Here is an 18,310-nt window from a genome sequence, read left to right as displayed (position 1 = left end):
GGAAGGTGGATTTTTGATGGGTTAGCATATCTGAAACCTACGTTAATATACGTTATACTGTGTAGTCAGTGATCAATAAATCTTGTAAGAAAACCAGCTGACCAGAATTAAGCCTACGTTGCAGCCACGCAGTAATAAATCTGAGAAGGTGGCCTCCTTACTTGTCTAGCAGCGAAGTTTTGGGGGTTGAGCCCTGAGCCGATTGCCCCAAGGCTGACGTTAGGTAGTGTGGAACCAGAGGGAGACAACTTGTAGCTGGGAGAAGGGGAGAAGGGAGAGCAAGGAGCCTCATCCCCAAGGCACCCATCTTGATTGGAGAAAGGCAAAGTCAGCTGAAGCAGTAGTTAGCCAATCAGCAGGAGTTGGTTAGTGAAGCAACAGAATGCAAAAGGAGAGAAAGAAGGACTGTGAGTGATCAGGAATAAGCAAAGGTAGATTGTAACAACAATTACAAGGGCAAACTTCTGATTCAATTTAACTGCTGGCATTTGGAGATTTTTGGTTAAGGAACCACGGTCAGCAATTTCTGTAGAGGTGAAGGTATTTTTAAAAAACCTCTTAGATGCATAGAAAAATTCTTCCTTTACTAATTTTGTCCTTCTCAGATAGGGATTATTTCCATTAAAGCAGCAGATACAGCTAGAATGAGTTCCTATTATTCACTTCTGTTTGCACACACCAATTTGTGTCCACAGTATGCACCTCTGCAAATGGTGTTTGTTAATTAGACCAGCAGAGGAAGTTCATAAAGCTGGTGTTTGGCCTGTTACCCCAAAATGGAGTAGTTTAAAAATATGCATTTTAAAAAAAAAATGTTTATTGGACAGAGAATGCCCACAACATTTTACCTGTTTCACATTTTATTGAATCAAACGAACTGCATTTAAAACAAACATTTTGAATCCAGAGACCCGCTGCAAATCATAATTTAGATTTCAAATATTAATTGCTTTAAAAAGGTTGACAGTGCCCATTTAAAATAGGTAAAGATATGAAAGAGATGGTACTGCAACATACAACAGATGTAGGGAAACCAACAGTAAATGGACAAACACAGCACATGATACAGTCTAATCTAGAAAGAATGCTTCAGATAATTTGCAGACATGAAAGCAGAAAGAAAGTATTGGAAAATTGTGATTTTGTCTATATATTTAGATTTAAACTTAGTTTTAGAGTGTAGAAGTACAGTCAGTAGCCAAACAGAAACAAGAACCATTATGATGCCCTCTTTACTGAACTTTGTTGGCACCTGTTCAAAATGGACTTCTCCCCCCGCAGCAAAAGAGTGGAGTAGTATTCAGAAATAATCTTTCTTCAGAACTGTACTTATTACTCTCAGGACTACTCTAATATATCCATGCGTATCTTTAACCCAGCTCAATTTTCTACCTACGTTCGCTCTACATATGTATGTCTATCTTATCTTATTTCATGTATTATTACATTCTCTTCCATTGTTTTGGATGTTTATTACCCCCCAAAGGAGTATATAGAAATTGGGACTTTATGTGAATGCAGTGGTGGATTTCGTTTAACCATACAGATTTATCTCACCTTCTCGAAATAAGGCCCACTATCTGTGGTTCCCATGTCTTTGGAATTAGGTGGACGGAACCCAGATCGATCCTTTCTCATTATATCATTAAAATCCCCAAGGTTCATGGCTCGTTTGTCCACATCAAACTTCTTATCGGGGAGACCACCTATAAGACGGAAGGAAGAGGGTGAAATATCAGTGCCAACAACCACGATCATACCTGTTCTTTCCAACAGATTCACAGCTAAAAATGGACTGAAAATACCTCTGAAGGCTGAAAAACAGTATGGACAAGGATTTATTTTATAACGTAGCATTACGCTCCTGGTAAAAGATGCTGAAAAAAGTCAAGGATTATGTTTTATTGTAAGATTAAACAAGCCAATTTGCTTTAAAAACAATAAAGTATTTTGTACAAATTTTTTTGTACAAACATATGCAGTGGCAGTGAACAAGGCAAAGAGATCCTCCTCTACAAGTATAGCATCAGGGAAGTTTTCCAGTTCATAAAATCAACCAAGTTATAACCCTCAAATTGTCTCCTCTCCATCACAGATCTAGCCACAACCTGCTGTGACGAACTCTCCACTACTTTATGACAAAATGGAGTAAATCTGATACCTCTCTTCATCTTCAAGGATACACACACCACAGCAAAATGTAGCATAAACTTAGCCACTGTGTCACAATCGTGCTTAGTAGCAGAGAGCTTCCAAAACCATTATCTGGAAACTTAAGCAAGCTAGACGCATGCCCATCATGAACAGTCAAAATAATGGGAATCTATTGCTCGTAGCTGAAAAATTGTTAATACCTTCTTCAGAGAGGGCGCTCAACTAGCCATTCTGAAACATGCTATTGTCTAGCCTGTTCTCAAAAAGCCACACTCAGTGTCAGCTTCATTCACTGCTGTTCAGTCACTAACCACTGATTCATAGGCAAAGTTGCTGAGAAGGTAATAATGAACTGTCCCCAGTTACACACAGCCTCTGCTGGCAACCTAGATACATCACAATCTGATCTGAGATGGGTGCATAACTGGTTGGAAAACCATTCCCAGAGTAGTTATCAGTAGTTAACAGTAGAATGTGCCTTGATGAGATAGTGATTTTAACTTACTCCGTTCCATAAGAAATTCTAATGCAGTCTAACACTCATTTTGAGTCTCTGTTCTGAAACAGCCTGCCATCTGGATTAATTATCAAAAGCTACAAATAGTCTTGGTGATTTGCTGAATGATTTTCTTGTGTTGAGGCAATACAAGATAGTTCTTAAAAATGTCGAAAATGTGGAGCTCAGCCTCTGCAAGGGATGAGTGAGATCTTGGAAAGAACACTTGTAAGTGAGCAAACTGATTTAAGTAAAAGTCCAGGACCACTTTAGGCAGAAATTTAGGATGACAATGAAGGGTAACTATCTTTATGGAAGGCAGCATAAGGTGGTCCTGACATCAGTGCTTGGATTTCTCTGACTCTGTCAGCAGAGGTAACAGCCACCAAGAATGCCCTCTTAATAGACACGATACACAGAGCAGAAATGATACAGGTTCAAATAGAGACTCCATCAGAGATATGAAGACTATATTTAAGTCTCAGGGAAGGGAAAAAATCTTTAACAAGTGAAAAAATGTGCTTTAGTCCCTTAAAAATTCTGACGACTGTAGGTTTGGGGACAAAAAAAATCTTATGTTCCTGTACTGGAGGATGGTAGACAGATATTGCTGCTAGGTGAACTTTAACAGAACTATTAAAGAAATCTGAATGTTTCAATGATAACAGGTAATCTAGATGACAGGAATAGATGCCTCCACAGGGTGAAAGTTATGGTAAAAAAGTCTATATTGAAACACATTTCCACTTGGTCCCATAAGTAAGCCTTGTTGAACGTTTTCGACTTTGAATCAGAACATTCTGTACCTCAGAAGACTCTCAAGCAGTCTCTAGGGGGAGGGGTCAGAGTTCACCAAGCCACAGACTGTAGCACTGCTCTGCGAAATGCAGCATCGTCTCTAGCCTGCCGTGTGATGGGGTAGTGCGATGTAAAGGTGCGACTAGACGACCACATTGCTGCCCTGCAGATGTCTTGAATAGGAGCCCGTGCCAGGAATGCTGCAGATGAAGCTTGTGCTCTTATTGAGTGTGCTGTTAATGCTGGGGCCGGTATCTTTGCTAGGTCATAGCACATCCTGATACAAGCCATGATCCATGAAGAGAATCTTTGGGACAACACCGGGAACCCCTTCATTTGCTCCGCAATCACAATGAAGAGCTGCGTCAATTTCTGAAATGGCTTTGTCTGCTCAATGTAAAAGGCGAACGCTCATCTGACATCAAGGGAATGGAGCATCTGTTCGCTGAGTTATTAGCATGCGGCTTAGGGAAGAACACTAGAAGAAAAATGTCCTGATTTGTGTGAAATTGAGAAACCACCTTTAGGAGGAAAGCTGGATACGGTGACAGCTGCACCTTGTTTTTATAAAGCACAGTATAAGGGGGCTCAGGAGTCAGGGCCTTGAGCTCAGACACCCTCCTGGCTGATGTTATAGCCACAAGGGATGCCACCTTCCAAGAAACGTAAAGTAGAGAGCAGGTTGATAGGGGCTGGAAGGGAGGGCCCATCAGCCTCCAGAGCACCAGATTGAGATCCCATGGTGAAATCGTCTGCCTTAGTTGAGGGTACAGTCTATCTAGCCCTTCAAGGAAGCGGCCAAGCATGGAGTTAGTGAATACTGACCATCCAGCTGAGCCGAGATGGAAAGCCGAAATAGTGGCCAGGTGCATCTTTATTGACTATAAACAAAGGCCCTGCTGTTTTAGGTGAAGCAAATAGTCCAGGATGAAACGAATTGATGACCGTAACAGAGGAATGCCCTTATGCAGTGACCAAATCGGGAACCTCTTCCACTTAGCCAGATAAGTGGCCCGATTGGATGGCTTTCTGCTGCCTAGGAGAACTTCCCTGAGTGTGAACATGCAAGCTCAAATGGGTTTAGCCATGGAGTTTCCATGCCATGAGGTGGAGAGACTAGAGTGGGATGCTGGAGATGGCCATGGTCCTGCGCGATCAAGTCTGGGACCAGGGGCAGAGTTATAGGCATGTCCGTTGACAGGTCTAGAAGCACGGTGAACCAGTGCTGACATGGCAATGCTTGTGCTATCAAGATTATTGATGGTTCCTCTCGTCGGACCTTCAGCAGGACTTTGTGAATGAGCAGGAAGGACAGGAATGCATATGAAGGGAGGAGAAAGGCATCCATGAGTGAGCCCGGGCTGTGGCTCAGGAAGGAACAGAACTGCTGACACTTCCTGTTGCACTGTTTCATGAACAGGTCTACTGAGAGAAATCCCCACTTTTGGAAAATGTTCATCGTGACATCCGGGTGGAGGGACCACTCGTGGCCATGAAAGGACCTGCTGAGGTGATCGGCCAGTTCATTCTGCAGCCCGGAACGTATGATGCATCCAAGTGTATGGAGTGGGAGATGAAAGTCGTCTCACAGCTTGAGGGCTTCCTGACACAAGGGAGAGGAGTGAGCACCACCCGTCTGTTTATATAAAACATTGCTGTGGTATTGTCCGTCAATACTGATACATATCTGCCCTGCTGATGGGTTTGAAACATCTGGCAAGCGAGGCAAATTGCACGCAGCTCCCTGATGTTGATGTGCAGCGAAAGTTCTGCCTGGGACCAAAGACCTTGGGTCCTGAGTCTTCCTAGGTGCGCCCCCCATTCCTTTGTCGATGCATCTGTGACTAGGGACAGTGATGGTTGAGGCCTGGAGAAGGGTATTCCCACACATACTGCTTGTGGGTCGAGCCGCCACCGGAGGGACTCAAAAACAGGAGTCCCAGCTCAGGCACTGCTGCGGCAGGGGAAAAGATGGAGACCCCCCCCATCCTATCCAGCCCCAGCTCGGGGGCTGCCATGGCAGGGGAGAGAGGGCACATCCATCACATTAGAAAGGTAAGACTACTGATATTAAAGTATCAGTTGTGTGCTTTTATTTGTAGAAGAAAGCTAATTATTATTAAGGTTTTTTTATATAGCACTTTTATCCAAAGCGCTTTACAATAGTTAGCTAACAGTACAAACAACATTTGGAAAGATCATTAAGTGGTCCGCTGAGAACCTCAGTAATTTTCAAGTGGACTGCGAAAAAAAAAGTTTGAGAACCACTGGGCTAGATCAAAACCCTCCATGGCAATGAGCATAATACAGCACTGTGGTGTCTATTAGAATCTGAACAGGTTTGGATTTGATCAAAGGGAGAAAAATTTGTACGCCAGACAGATAGTTCTCCACTCTACTACATTAATGCGGAGGTCATTCACTGTAGAGTTGAAGAGGTTGGATATCAAGGTGAGTACCCCAGTTAACCATCTGGGACTTCTTCTGATGGGTATGTTCTTTCTTTGCCTTTCATAGTAAAGCATATCTTAAATGTCCTGACCCACATCTCCTCAGCTGTTCACAGTGTAAAAATGGGGGTGGATTCATGCACCACTTTTGGAGATCCAGGGACCTCAGTGCCAGTCATGCTGGGCACAGAACCACTTTGGTAAATGATTCTTCAGTTGATGGTGTGCAGTCCTCAGCATTGGAATCTGCTGACTTGGATGGACCCAGTGACCAGAACTACTTTGGCACATGGTTCTCTAGAGCCAAGAGGTGTTGGTTCTCTGGCACTGGACTTGGTTGAGCAGGAAGGATGCAAGGAGCTTGGTGCCATTTACGATACGCATGGAGCCACTATGGTGAGCTGATCTCCAGTATCAATACTGGACATGTACAATGCCAGCCTTAGTCAATTGACCCTGAAGAGCTTCCTTTGTCAGCAGGCGGATGAGGCGGGCCACCTGCTTTTGTGGGTTCAGAGCATATTCATGCTATCAGAGCCTCTTCCTCCTCTTCCCCACCCCAAGAAAAGCTAACTAACATACTGACCATCTAACTGGAAACAAAAACAGACTCCAAAGTATCAACAAAAAACAAACACAAACGAACTATGAAGGGAAGTGCTGAGGACACAGTGTGCGATACAAGCTTGCTGTAAGTGCGGTGGTTAGGAAGAACTGAACGGGCCACTCCCTCTTCTATACCTTTGTAATCTTTGAGAATAGAAACGAGAGGGATGTGAGTGGCTTTAATGGACACTAGTCACCAGAAGATACCAGGCACCTCAATCCCACAAGTGTGAATACGCAGAGGCCACTTGGAGAAGAACAATGCATTTAAGTAGATATTCAAAGTGGAAATTAGGAAAGCATTTCTGGTGACAAAGTCAATCATCTAGTCTAGTGAAACAGTCTGCTTAACAAGGAAGTTATGGCAAATTAGGACGCAATCAACTGAGATTAGATAAAATTGATACAGAAACCTAGACCAGATAATCCAAGAGACCACTTCCAACTATCATTTATGACGACACCCCTCACACAGTATGACCCATTTAAAGATCCCTGATGTTTGTGGTCAGGCCATCAAGGGTGATAAATCTATTCCTACTCAGCAGCAGCTCAGGAGCATTAAAGTACAATAAAGAGACTTTCTTTTCCTGCCTATCAGTCCTAAGGGACTGGTAATTGGGATGTCCTAATACCAACAGCTAGTAGACTTCCCTTTTCCACCTAGCAAAGTCATGTGACAAGGGATGCTCCACCTTCTGGAAGCAACAAAACTGAGCACTACATCAATTTTTTTTTTTAAGCACCCCTCCATTCTATGCAGATATTCCCCAGCCCAGTGTGTCTCATCAGCAGCAGCTGCATTATCTGTATAAATCCTGCAGCCAACAAGCTGGATGCTGCTGCTCTATCCTGCTATTAAAGAACAAAGCTCATAAACAATGAAATGTGCCCCTTCCTAAAGATAAGCATGTCACACGCATAATATCAGCCATCATGCCAAATGCATTTTAATGAAGTTATACGCACCTACAGACAAGTCCATCTTACTGCCTTGAGTGTCCTCAGTTTGACTCTGAAAGAAGAGCAAAAAAAGACACTGGTCTGACTCCTCAGCAAAGTTCGAGAACACAGCAGAAACAGCCTTCATTAAAGATGTGTATTGGAAATGTGGAAGGGTGTGCCAGTGTGAATGAAAGTAATGTCCTAAACTATATCAAAGAAAAACAATCCTGATGCAACCTTGAACACACCTAATCCCACCTGTATTTGGTGTTAAATTTCCTAAAATGCCACTAGACACATGAACTCATCATGCCACAGACAGAAAGAGATGTCCGAACAGCTGCTCTGAGAAATTAACCTCTGTCCTCATGTCAAGGGATCAAATTATGAGAGTAGCAGCCAGAATGACAGCTCTTCTCGTGACTTGTCAAGTCATCAAATCTTAAAATGTGCTGCCAAATTATTCTTCTGTTGGCAGTCTGGGACAGGGTGTTCCCATAACTTTAAGAGGCAGCATGATCTAGTGGACTGAATTTGAGACTGGGTGCCAAGAGCTCCTAGATTCTAATCCCAGCTCTGCCAGCGACATTCTGCTTGTCACATGTCACAGCACCTTTGCACCACAATTTCCCCAATTCTATAATGAGAATAAATAGCTACTTCACAGGATACATTAGTTAATGGTGTATAGTGTTTTGAAAAATGCAAAGCTCTCCATTAAGTGGTGTGTCTGGGATTCTTGAACATTTTCATAGGTGAACCATATTTTCAACGAAAAGAAGGCATCACAGATCTCTGCACCTTCCCACTGACAATGATGTAGCATTTGTCTTACAGCTCCACCTAGAGGCCCCATTACTGGGGCTGTATCTATGCTAGGTGCTGTACTACACATAAAAGTCCCTGTTCCAAAGAGCTTACACTCTAAATAGACAAGAAAAAGGGTGGGATAAAGAAAATATCCCCTTTTTACAGACAGGGAACTGAGGTACTGTGATATTGTCTTGCCCAAATTCACACAAGTCTGTGGCAGAGCCAGAAATTAAGCCCACATGTCCACAGTTCTAGTCCAGCACCTTAAGCACAAGACCATCCATTGTTTGCAAATGAATTGCAACCCCACAACTGTGGCAACCATGAAATCCACTTGGATTTTTAAAGTATTTTAGTTTCCAGAAAGAAATATTCTGACTAGTAAGTGGAGTTTGAAATAGCCACCAACTATCGGTATTGGAATAAAAGAATGGGAATGAAAATGCAATTAGTTAATAAACACTGGCTGGTGAATATCTGAATTTAGAATTTTGCTTACTACACAAATATCAGTGCTTCTCAATTGGATTATGACATTTTTAAAAAGCCACTTACTAGCAATCCCATGTTTGAAAACTGTTTGGATAAAGGGTTCATCCACGAATCACTATTTCCTCCTTTTAATGAACACTAAAAAACAAGAACAGATATGTAATTAAACAGATTCCTTATCTTTCCTCCATTTTCATACTTCCTTTTATGTAGAGGTCTCTGCTTTGCTTCCTTTCAGAAGCTTCCTCTCAATCAGCATTGTGCTGAATTCAATTGGCTTTCAATTTGGTCCTGTTATGATTTGTGAATGATCAAAAACAAAACTGAAAGCAGAAATTGGCAACATAACACTTTAAAAAAAAAAAAGCTGAAAAGTTTACAGATAATTGCTTTTGTGCTTAGGATAAAAAATGAAGTGTCTTTAAAAAAAGAAGCAAGAAATAGAGATTGAAATGAAAGGGAATCAATTTGTCCAAAGCAGAAACTGAGAAATCCATACACCACCACAATAAGACTGTTTTGTTTTGCACCTTATCTTAGCCCAGGAGCAGCCAAAGCCCAGCCCCTGGCTATAGGTAGTCTTCTTAATCTTAACTCAGTACTCAACACTACAAAAGAACATCTCACATGCTCTATCCTCTGCAGAGCAGTTAGATCAGTGTTGCAGCCAAGTGCAGAGTCATTTACTTCTGTTTGCTGCCACAAGTTAATAAGAACAAAGGCGCGAACCCAAAATCGAGCAGAAATAAGAGTGTGTTACTACCAGAAGTGAGAATGGAATCAGAACTTCAACAGGCTGTGTAAGGAGAGGCAGCAGCAGCCTAATGTAGCGTGATGTGTCACCCAAAGAGCGATAACCCTTGGACACTTGTTGCTCAGTCTCATTCTGTAATGGCTCTGCAGCACCCATGCCACAATGTTTCTGGCAATCTCTGTTGGAGTTACAAGTCTTAATAGCCATATTTCATAAAAACAAGAGTGTGTCACATCACACACGACCGCAACTGCACTTCTACAGATGAATTCTCCACTACAATAGTTCTTGTTTATAAAAGAGAAGTGCATAACATATTAGTTATATCTGCTTTCAAGAGTATATGGCCATTACAGATCATTCAAGCATGAGGTTTCTTACCTTAATTTGTGGTTTCTTTCCTCCTTGTCCCCAGTTTGTTGAGTTGTGGGAGGAACTGCTTCCTTGAGAGCCTGCTGTGTTCCAGACTCCTCCTTCCTCCTCCTCTTCCCAGCTTGAATGACGTGTTCCTGTTACTGGCCCATCATTCTCCACCCAGCCATCTTGCATAGATTTCGAACCTTCAAGGAAAAAAAAATATATATACACACACAGATATAACTATATATATTTCAAAAGTGAGCCAATACAACTCCTAACAGACAAATTTTTTGACATTCTATGGCAAGATCAGTGGGATGTTTAGTACACAACTGCTGTTATTAATCTAAAAAAACCCCAAAACTTTCCTTCATTTTATTCTAATGCAGAAAACTGCACAAAGCACAACACCTAAAAGATTTATTAGTGCAGAGTAGTGTGCTATATTTTTCAAGTATTTTGTATTGTAAGAGCACTTTAGCTTCAAACATATCAAATGCCTTTGACTTTAAATTTACAGGGGAAACGTCCCTTCTCTCAATAAAGGAACTGACCTCCTACAAGGAGCTCATAATTTCCAGTGTAGAGGAAAGGATTCCAGAGGCTCTCTTAAATTAACGTAATTGAGGAATTTAGTCCATCTGGTTAACCTATATCAAAATCCAGTTTTCAGTGCAAATTTTTTTCCTTCAAAGTCCTTAACACTCTATTAGAAAAAAAACCCCAGTATTAAAACCTTCATCACATTTCTCTATCAAACTACTAGTATGTTGACCTTTAAGCATGGCTGACAATAGAACTCTGTTCTGGAAAACTCAGATTTAATTCTCAGACACTGGTCAGAAATCTGATATGTTGAAAACTTTCCACACAGAAATACACCATGCATCTTCACACTGTTTGTATTTTTACTAGGATCCGATATAAAAACTACTGGCATTCTCCTTATGAACTCTTAGAAATGCAGGATCAGTTTCTGTTCAGATTAAGAAGTGAGCAGAATAATCTGGGAGAGGTACCTTAAGTATTGCTCATGTTTCAACATATGCGCACCAAAGTAACAAAACGCGAAAACAAGAGGTTAATGTCTTGGTTCACTCTAGCGACATGTTGGTGTTGCCATTTAAACAAAGGGTTGCATTGCTACTCAAATGCTACAACCATTTCATCTTACAAAACTAGAGACGGCGTGTTCCTTCCCCAGCTAGGCTGCCTAACTACCTCCTACTCCCTCCTATGCCAGCTGGCCTACCCAACCGTGTAACTGCAGTTACTTCTGCCCAGCCAACATGTTTCTCAACCCCTACCTTGTCTGCTGACCAACACTTCCTTCCCACTACTACTCGACTCATCATGCTGCTCCTCCCTTGCCTTGCCACTCCACCTACCTACCTACCTTCCCAAAATTGGTTTTCCATCATCTTTCTCCTGCTTAAGCCTTGAATGGTCTTGGAGGGGGGAGAGGGGAAATCAGGAATAAGGGGGTTTAATGCATATTGTGGCTGAAAATTTGAATACACAAATCAGGAAACTCGAAAGGTAATGTTCCCATAGCAAGAATAACTGCTATACTGAAAATATGTACAATAATATTTTTTATTCCTATGTATAAAGTTAAACAAGTAACTTAACATACACAGTTAACTATTCAGGTGACATCACTGTTGTGGGAACTTTTCCTTTTAAATGTCTTGATCTGTGTATCTGAATTCACACTCTAAACCATGTCCTATAAAAGTACCCAGTCGATGAACCAGCCCAGGCACAAAATCGACTTCCCAACATCTTTAATCATGGTGCTGATTTTCAATGTGTGTTTGTGTGTGTGAGTGTGCATTAAATATATGTAGCTTGTTATACAAGCATGAAAAAAAGTGTGTACACAAACACACGCCTTACTTGCCCATCAAATAAGAGTTACTTGCTTTGAGAAGAATTTTGCAATGCAGTATTCACTTTTTTGTTCGTTTGCTTTTAACTCCCCCGCCCCACACATACTTTTTCCCCTTAAAAATACACTACCTGTGCTGGTAGAAAGGATTTCCACAAAACCCTATATATGTGCAATCATATAACAGTCATTCTAATTTCAAAATTACCAAAATCATGTTTTTCAGAAGTTCAGCAGGACTTCATTCACTGGTGAATATATCTAAGCAAACAACTGAAAAGGCTAGTCATTTGGTTTGAGCACAAAAAAGCTTTGAATTATTTTAAAAGATGCAAAAACTTTTTCATGCTTATATAACAAAGTCTGTACCTATTCTGCTCTGATTTATTTATTTATTTATTGATTGATTGATTGAAAACTAATCTTTGGGCATGTGAAGACTGAGCCCCAACAATAATTCCCAGAAAATTACAAGCAAGTGAAAACAGGGAGTTAAAAAAGCAGCCTTCTCAGCCTTAAAATATAGCTTTTACTAGCCATAAAACTAGAACGAGAAAAAACTTGTTGCTGCAGCGTATAGACCTTCTGCCTGTATTACCATGATCTACAATAGAGAGTTTTTGGCTAAGGATAAACTGCAAGTTCATAATTCTGATATTACAAGAGAAGGGGATTTATCTTGGATGCTAGTTCCCTACTATGAAGTATTTGGGTATGTGGCATGGGGAGGAGGTCCTTTTGAGAAAGAAAAAGCAACTAATTCACCTGGTTGAGATGCCCAAATGTTGTATCAATAATAAGATCAAAGCTGTTCATATACCTATACTGTAAACTAAGATTCTGTCTTGCTTTTGATAGTTTTTAGTCATTTGTAAGCACTTTTACTCAACCACCACCATCAGCACCTTAGAAACCATTTAGTGTCTCTTCTGGTCCTCACCGGGACGGGATGCACTAAATATGCAGGTGAACCACATACAGAAGTCAGATACTAAAATCTATAGCATCATTATAAAAATGGCTGATTACTGGCCTATACTCACTAGGTTTCATGGTATTCGGGGCGTTGGAAGGTGCATTCCCCCAGCCTGTTGTCGATGCTCCTGTATCATCTATTTCACCCCACCCGGGACTGGTTTCATTTGGCTCACCCCAGGCAGACGTACCATTATCTGGAGCAGGTGGTGTGCTTTTGCTCCAGACTGCACAAAGAAGAGAGTTTTCATTATGGACAGTTTACGAACTGTTCACTGACATTCAGCACAGCATCACCAAAAAACCTACTGCTTCTGCTTTTCTGGTGTAGCTCATGCTATTAAAAAGCGTAAACTGGGATTACTCAGTTGCAAACACTACAGCCAGGGCAGGGACCTGACTCTCAGTTCTAGGAATGAAAAGGAAGAGGACCTTCACTTTAGAAATGCTATGAAAAACAATATTACTATAGTATCAAGTTAGATATGAAGCCTATCCCTGATGCTAACGTACTCAGATAACTTTTCCCATGACCAGTTATTAGTACCAGGTTGTACGGAAGTTTAATATACTGAAGAACAGGGATAAATTTAAGTGCACAGCAAAAAATAAATATCCTTTAAAGTGTGACATGGTCAGAAAAATTACTATGTAAAAATGGCACCTTATCATTCTACTCTCTGTATTCTCACTCTTAGCTGCTTACTTTAGAAGCAAAAAAAAAATTACTATTTTTTATTCTTGATGGCACAGGACAGCTATGGGAGAGTAAAACAGGTTATAATCTGGCTCACATATGATCTCGATTATTAACTAAATTCTAAATGCAGAGCACAATCATGTTTTAAGTTGAATACGTGCAATTTCTCTGAAGACAATAGGGTTTTACAGATATAAGTGAGGGCAGAATTTGGCCTGCAAAATCTTTTACTGGTAATGATGCACAAATAAGAACATATCTTGCCTCTCAGAGCTTAGGTGGAGTTTGCAGGCTAGTTAGCTAAAGAAAACACCCTTTTACTTGTAAAACGGAGCAATGTTCAGATGGAAGTCATTAAAGTACAATAATGGTGAAACTCAGTGGTTCCATTTTTACAGTCACTTTTCTGAACAGAACGGTTGATAAGTTATCAACACGCACAAGCCAAATACTCAAATGAGAGTTTAATTTTGCTAATGGGGTAAAACTAGCTATGGATTTGGAGGTTGCATACTCAACATTTGTTTAGATCAATGGTTTTCAAACTTCTGTATTGGTGACCCCTTTCACACAGCAAGCCTGAGTGTGCCCCCCCTTTATAAATTAAAAACCCATTTTTACATTTAACACTATTATAAATGATGGACGTGAAGCAGGGTTTGGGGATGGAGGCTGACATCTCACAACCCCCCCACATAATAATCTCATGACTCCAAGGGGTCACGACCCCCAGTTTGAGAACCCCTGGTTTAGACATTTAGTCTCTCATACTCTACTGAAGAGAAGGAAGCAAAACAGTACCTGATGCTGTTGATTTGCTAGTCATTGGAGTAGGCAGGCTTTGTTCTCGTGGAGCCTGTCCCCCTTGCGAGTTCTTGTCCCACAGGTTCACATTCTTGTAGTTATAACTGCTAGGGTCTCCCCATGCTGAAGTGCCATCATCAATATCCATTTTCCGACTGATCGACTGTGGAGACGGTTCTTCCCAGCCACTGGGTTCCTCATCCTTGGGGGCAGCTGGCTGTGGCCCACTGTTCCAGTTTGGATTTGGAGGTCGCCCATTACTTGGAGGTGGTGGTGGTGGAGGACCCCAGGAGCCAGAAGCCTCCTGCTGCTGCTGGTGCTGCTTATTCCAGGAATTGGACTGTCGACCAGTCTCATTCCATGCTGGCGTTCTTTTACAATCATCCCATCCACCCTTTGAAGCAGCATTTGCATTTGCACCATTACCCCAAGTCCCAATCTCATTTTGCCCACCTTCACCCCAACCCGACACTGGTTTGTTTCCTGCACCTTCCCAATTACTGTTTTTCGTTTGGTCAACTTCCTCTCCCCAACTGTTCTTTCCTGAAGACCATCCTTGATTAGGTTGCCGTCCACCCCACCCTTGATCCTTGTTGGAACTGTCATTCCAAGAGGAAGAGGTCTTTTCTTCTGATCTTACTCCTCCCCAGCTAGAAGAATTGTTGTTCTTATAGTCATTCCACCCTCCTGTGTTTTTGGGGTCCTTCCACTCTGTGGGGGTTGAGAGCTCACCCCATCCAGACTTGTTTTGATTGCTTTGGCTGGGTGCATCTCCCCAGCCCCCTGAGTTCTTTGTCTGTGTGGCAGAGCTCTCCCACCCCTCAGTTCCTTTATCAGATTTCCCCTCAGGCCTTGGCATCTCTTCAATATCCCAAACTGTATCTTGCTTAATTTGAGTTTGGCCCCAGCCAGTGTTTGAAAGCACACGGGGGTCCAAATCAGTCCTGCTCAGCAAAGTCTGCAAGACTGCCTGGCAATCAGGATGCGTAGGCCTGTATGATCGGCGTCCAGAATTGTGACTGTCACTACTTCCTGCTTTGTGGTTGCTTCCAGTGCTTTGACCTCCAACCTCACTTCCTGTAGAGCTGGAAGATCTTCCCCAACAGGGAGCCTGGGAATTGCCTTGGTTTTCAGGAAGGGGGTGGCCCTTTTGATTGTCCCATGCTCCAGTGCTAGAATTTGGTTGGTTTGGACCACTCCATTCTCCAATCTTCAGTTCATCAGACCCAGACGGCTGTTTCCATTCTCCCTGAGAGACCCCAGATGTCAATTTGTTCCCTTCACCCCATTTGTTTTCATTTGAGTGCTGAGGGCCAAAGTTCCAAGACCCACCACCCATAGACCTGTTGTTGTTATCCCAAGAATCATTTCTTGACCCATTAGGTTTTTGAACAGAAACTCCTTTCCAGGAGTCCTCTCTATCCTTTCCATTGTTCCCATGGTTTCCAGAATTGCTTTGTCCAGCGGCTGTGTCAGTTCCAGAAGGCCCCCTAGATGTACCCCAAGATCCAACACTCCCAGTCTTTCTTTCTCCAGTGCTTTGTGAAGGGGCATCAGTGCTTCTGGAGGGGTTCCCCAAGCCCATTTCAAAGGACATTCCCTTATTCTCCATAGGGTTTGGCGAACTTAAGTTCAAGGAGTTAGTGTTTCCATTTTTTGGTCCATCAGTGTTATGTATTTGAGCCTGTTCTCTGCCAGAGACAACAAAGTTAACACCCGCGTTTTCCATCTTTGACTGCTGTTCCCTAGAGGTCTGACCTACTGTGCTAATCTGTGCATTGGCGTTACCATTATCAGACTCCAAAATCCCTTTCCTAGAATTGCCCTCTTGAACCAGTGCTGGCCAGGCAGATGGGTTGCTTTTTGGGTTAAAGTTGCTGAAGCCAGAACCAGGGCCTATTCTGTCCTGCCCACTCAAGTTCCTCCAATTTCCTAGTCCATTGTTACTCTCTGCAGCAGGGTTGGAAGATTGAACAGATTTAGCTTTGGGGTCAGACTTCCAGGCCCCAAGATTACATTCGCTCCCAGCACTTCCAGACTGACACTGGCTTCCTTTTCCTTTGTTACTAGTGGTGCTTCCTGGCAGAGTGCTCTTCTCTGAGCCAGGGTTCGAGGCACTGTTGTTATCGGTGGTGTTTTCGGAAGAAGACTCAGCGTCTTTGCTGGCAATACAAGGCCACTCTTCCATGTCAGACCCGTCTACAATCACCTTGTCCCAGACGTGAGTTGGGTTGGCGTTGGTGCCGGTGCCGTTGTTGGAGGCGGCTCCAGAACCCCAAGTGGAATTTGCATAATTTGAAGCAGCAGCACCTCCAACTGTTGAATCTAAAAAGATGAAGGTCATTACTATTGGTTACTATTTATAAGTCCTTTAAAGATTGCATTTCCAGACAACACCAGTTATTGTTTTCATTTATAAGCCTTGTTTTCCGAAGATTTATAAACTCAGCTGATTATAGCAGATTACTACACTGGAAAATGGCACATGAGCTACTCTTATTAAAACATTCAATGTTCCAGAAAAAAAAAATCCTCGCACTCAATGTAGGCACTTAAAGTGTAGGCACTTAAAACCTCACTGAGGACTGGTTCCTTTTGCTAACAGCCCTGTTATTCAAGTTCAAGCAGTAATTTTTTTAATACAAAGGCCACTGCTGATGCAAATTCAGATTCTTTTTTTAAGGCTAGCTCTAAAATTATGGTGTACTGGACAAAATTCAGCACTGACATAAAATAATGGTGCAAATAGGAGTGTGTGTTGTAAAGTAATGCATCTTATACTGGTTTTGCATTCGGTGGCTTTGCCAACCAAGTGTAACTTACAAAAGGAAGGGAAGAAAGGAAAGCGTTCCAGGAAAAGCACCTAACAGGAGGATATAGTATTTAACAAGCCCTCCCTTCATTCCGTCACTTTATCAAACAATCTAAGTTGATTTTCTTGCTGCATACTCCTTTCTTCCCCTCACTGTGCATATTACACTAATTTTGCAATGACACTGAATGCCAAATCAGTGTAAAGTTATATACTTCATTGACACACACACTTGCATTGAATATAGTCCAGAGACATCCATGGGATTTGCATGGGTTTACATCAGCTATAAATCCGATCTACTATAACATTAGACAGTCAATTCTGGCTTCATGATTATCTTATGTACACAAATGTGTTGCTGCTACTACCATAGTGGTCTGACAGCACTCCTCTGCCTTCCTCGTTGCACTGCCCTATTGACATTATCAGATTAATCTTTAAGGAGATCAACCTTTGGTCCCTGATTTAATTCCATGTTCTCTCTGTTTGGAGCTGCTTGCCATTTTTCTGTCCAATTCTAACCACAGAGCCTTCAAGATGCTCTGCTAAAAATGTTCCCAAGATGACTGTCTTCTCCATCTCCCTATATTCATTTATTCTGTAGTGAGCCCTGGTACCACTGTGATATTTGGTAATCTTACTTCTCCAGTAGAGCTAATACGGTAGGGCAAGAAGTTCACAACAATACTTGTATCTTGGGCAACAGGTCTGCACATATACTAACTACCACCCCATCAGCACTGGCTAGTGTCATGTGAAGTTAAGTCACACCCATCTAAAAACATCATACTTCTAATATACACACACAAACACACAGGGCCTTTGTTTTAACTGTATATTCAAAAGTGACAAAATGGGAACGTTCAATTACTAATGTTTTTATTAAAAACAAACAGAACTGTTAGTACAAGTTCCATGCTTTTTCAGTTCACTAGCTGAACTGATAGTCTATCTCTCAGCTGACCTCAGTGAAGAAGAGTTGCTCATCTGTAAATAAAACTCTTTGACTGTCAGTACAAGAACCACACTCGACACCAAGCATGGAACCCTCTGGTTAAGCTGGACCATTGGGGGGCAGAGTAGACTTCATCTTCAGCTGTGAAATGTTCTAGGCAAGGGTATATAAGGAGATGTGGCTCCAGTGCACCTTCATTTTCTCTCTCTTTTCTTAGACTCCAACCACAGACTCTGCCATAGGAGGAGTGTGGAACTGCACTGACAATCTCATACAAGAATTCCAGTGGCAGATGACCAACT

General features: G+C 42.0%; 1 protein-coding gene across 14 annotated transcripts in view; it reads right to left on the bottom strand.

Moving 5' to 3' along the window:
• The window catches only part of TNRC6B (trinucleotide repeat containing adaptor 6B), a 212,340-nt gene that overhangs the window by 29,622 nt on the left and 164,408 nt on the right, over positions 1 to 18,310 (bottom strand). For 9 of the 14 annotated variants that reach the window (XM_073326943.1, XM_073326935.1, XM_073326897.1 and 6 more), the window contains 7 exons: positions 14,236 to 16,563; positions 12,803 to 12,961; positions 9,890 to 10,068; positions 8,818 to 8,892; positions 7,474 to 7,519; positions 1,558 to 1,706; positions 162 to 332 (listed from right to left, as the gene is read on the bottom strand). In XM_073326943.1, coding sequence (XP_073183044.1) covers positions 162 to 332; positions 1,558 to 1,706; positions 7,474 to 7,519; positions 8,818 to 8,892; positions 9,890 to 10,068; positions 12,803 to 12,961; positions 14,236 to 16,563 — 3,107 coding nt within the window. The remainder of the gene's footprint in view (positions 1 to 161; positions 333 to 1,557; positions 1,707 to 7,473; positions 7,520 to 8,817; positions 8,893 to 9,889; positions 10,069 to 12,802; positions 12,962 to 14,235; positions 16,564 to 18,310) is intronic. The other 5 variants (XM_073326995.1, XM_073326926.1, XM_073326969.1 and 2 more) reach the window with 3 other exon arrangements.

The sequence above is a fragment of the Lepidochelys kempii genome, chromosome 1, assembly GCF_965140265.1.
Source record: "Lepidochelys kempii isolate rLepKem1 chromosome 1, rLepKem1.hap2, whole genome shotgun sequence".
Classification (NCBI taxonomy): domain Eukaryota; kingdom Metazoa; phylum Chordata; order Testudines; family Cheloniidae; genus Lepidochelys; species Lepidochelys kempii.
This window is presented reverse-complemented; position numbering and strand designations above follow the sequence as displayed.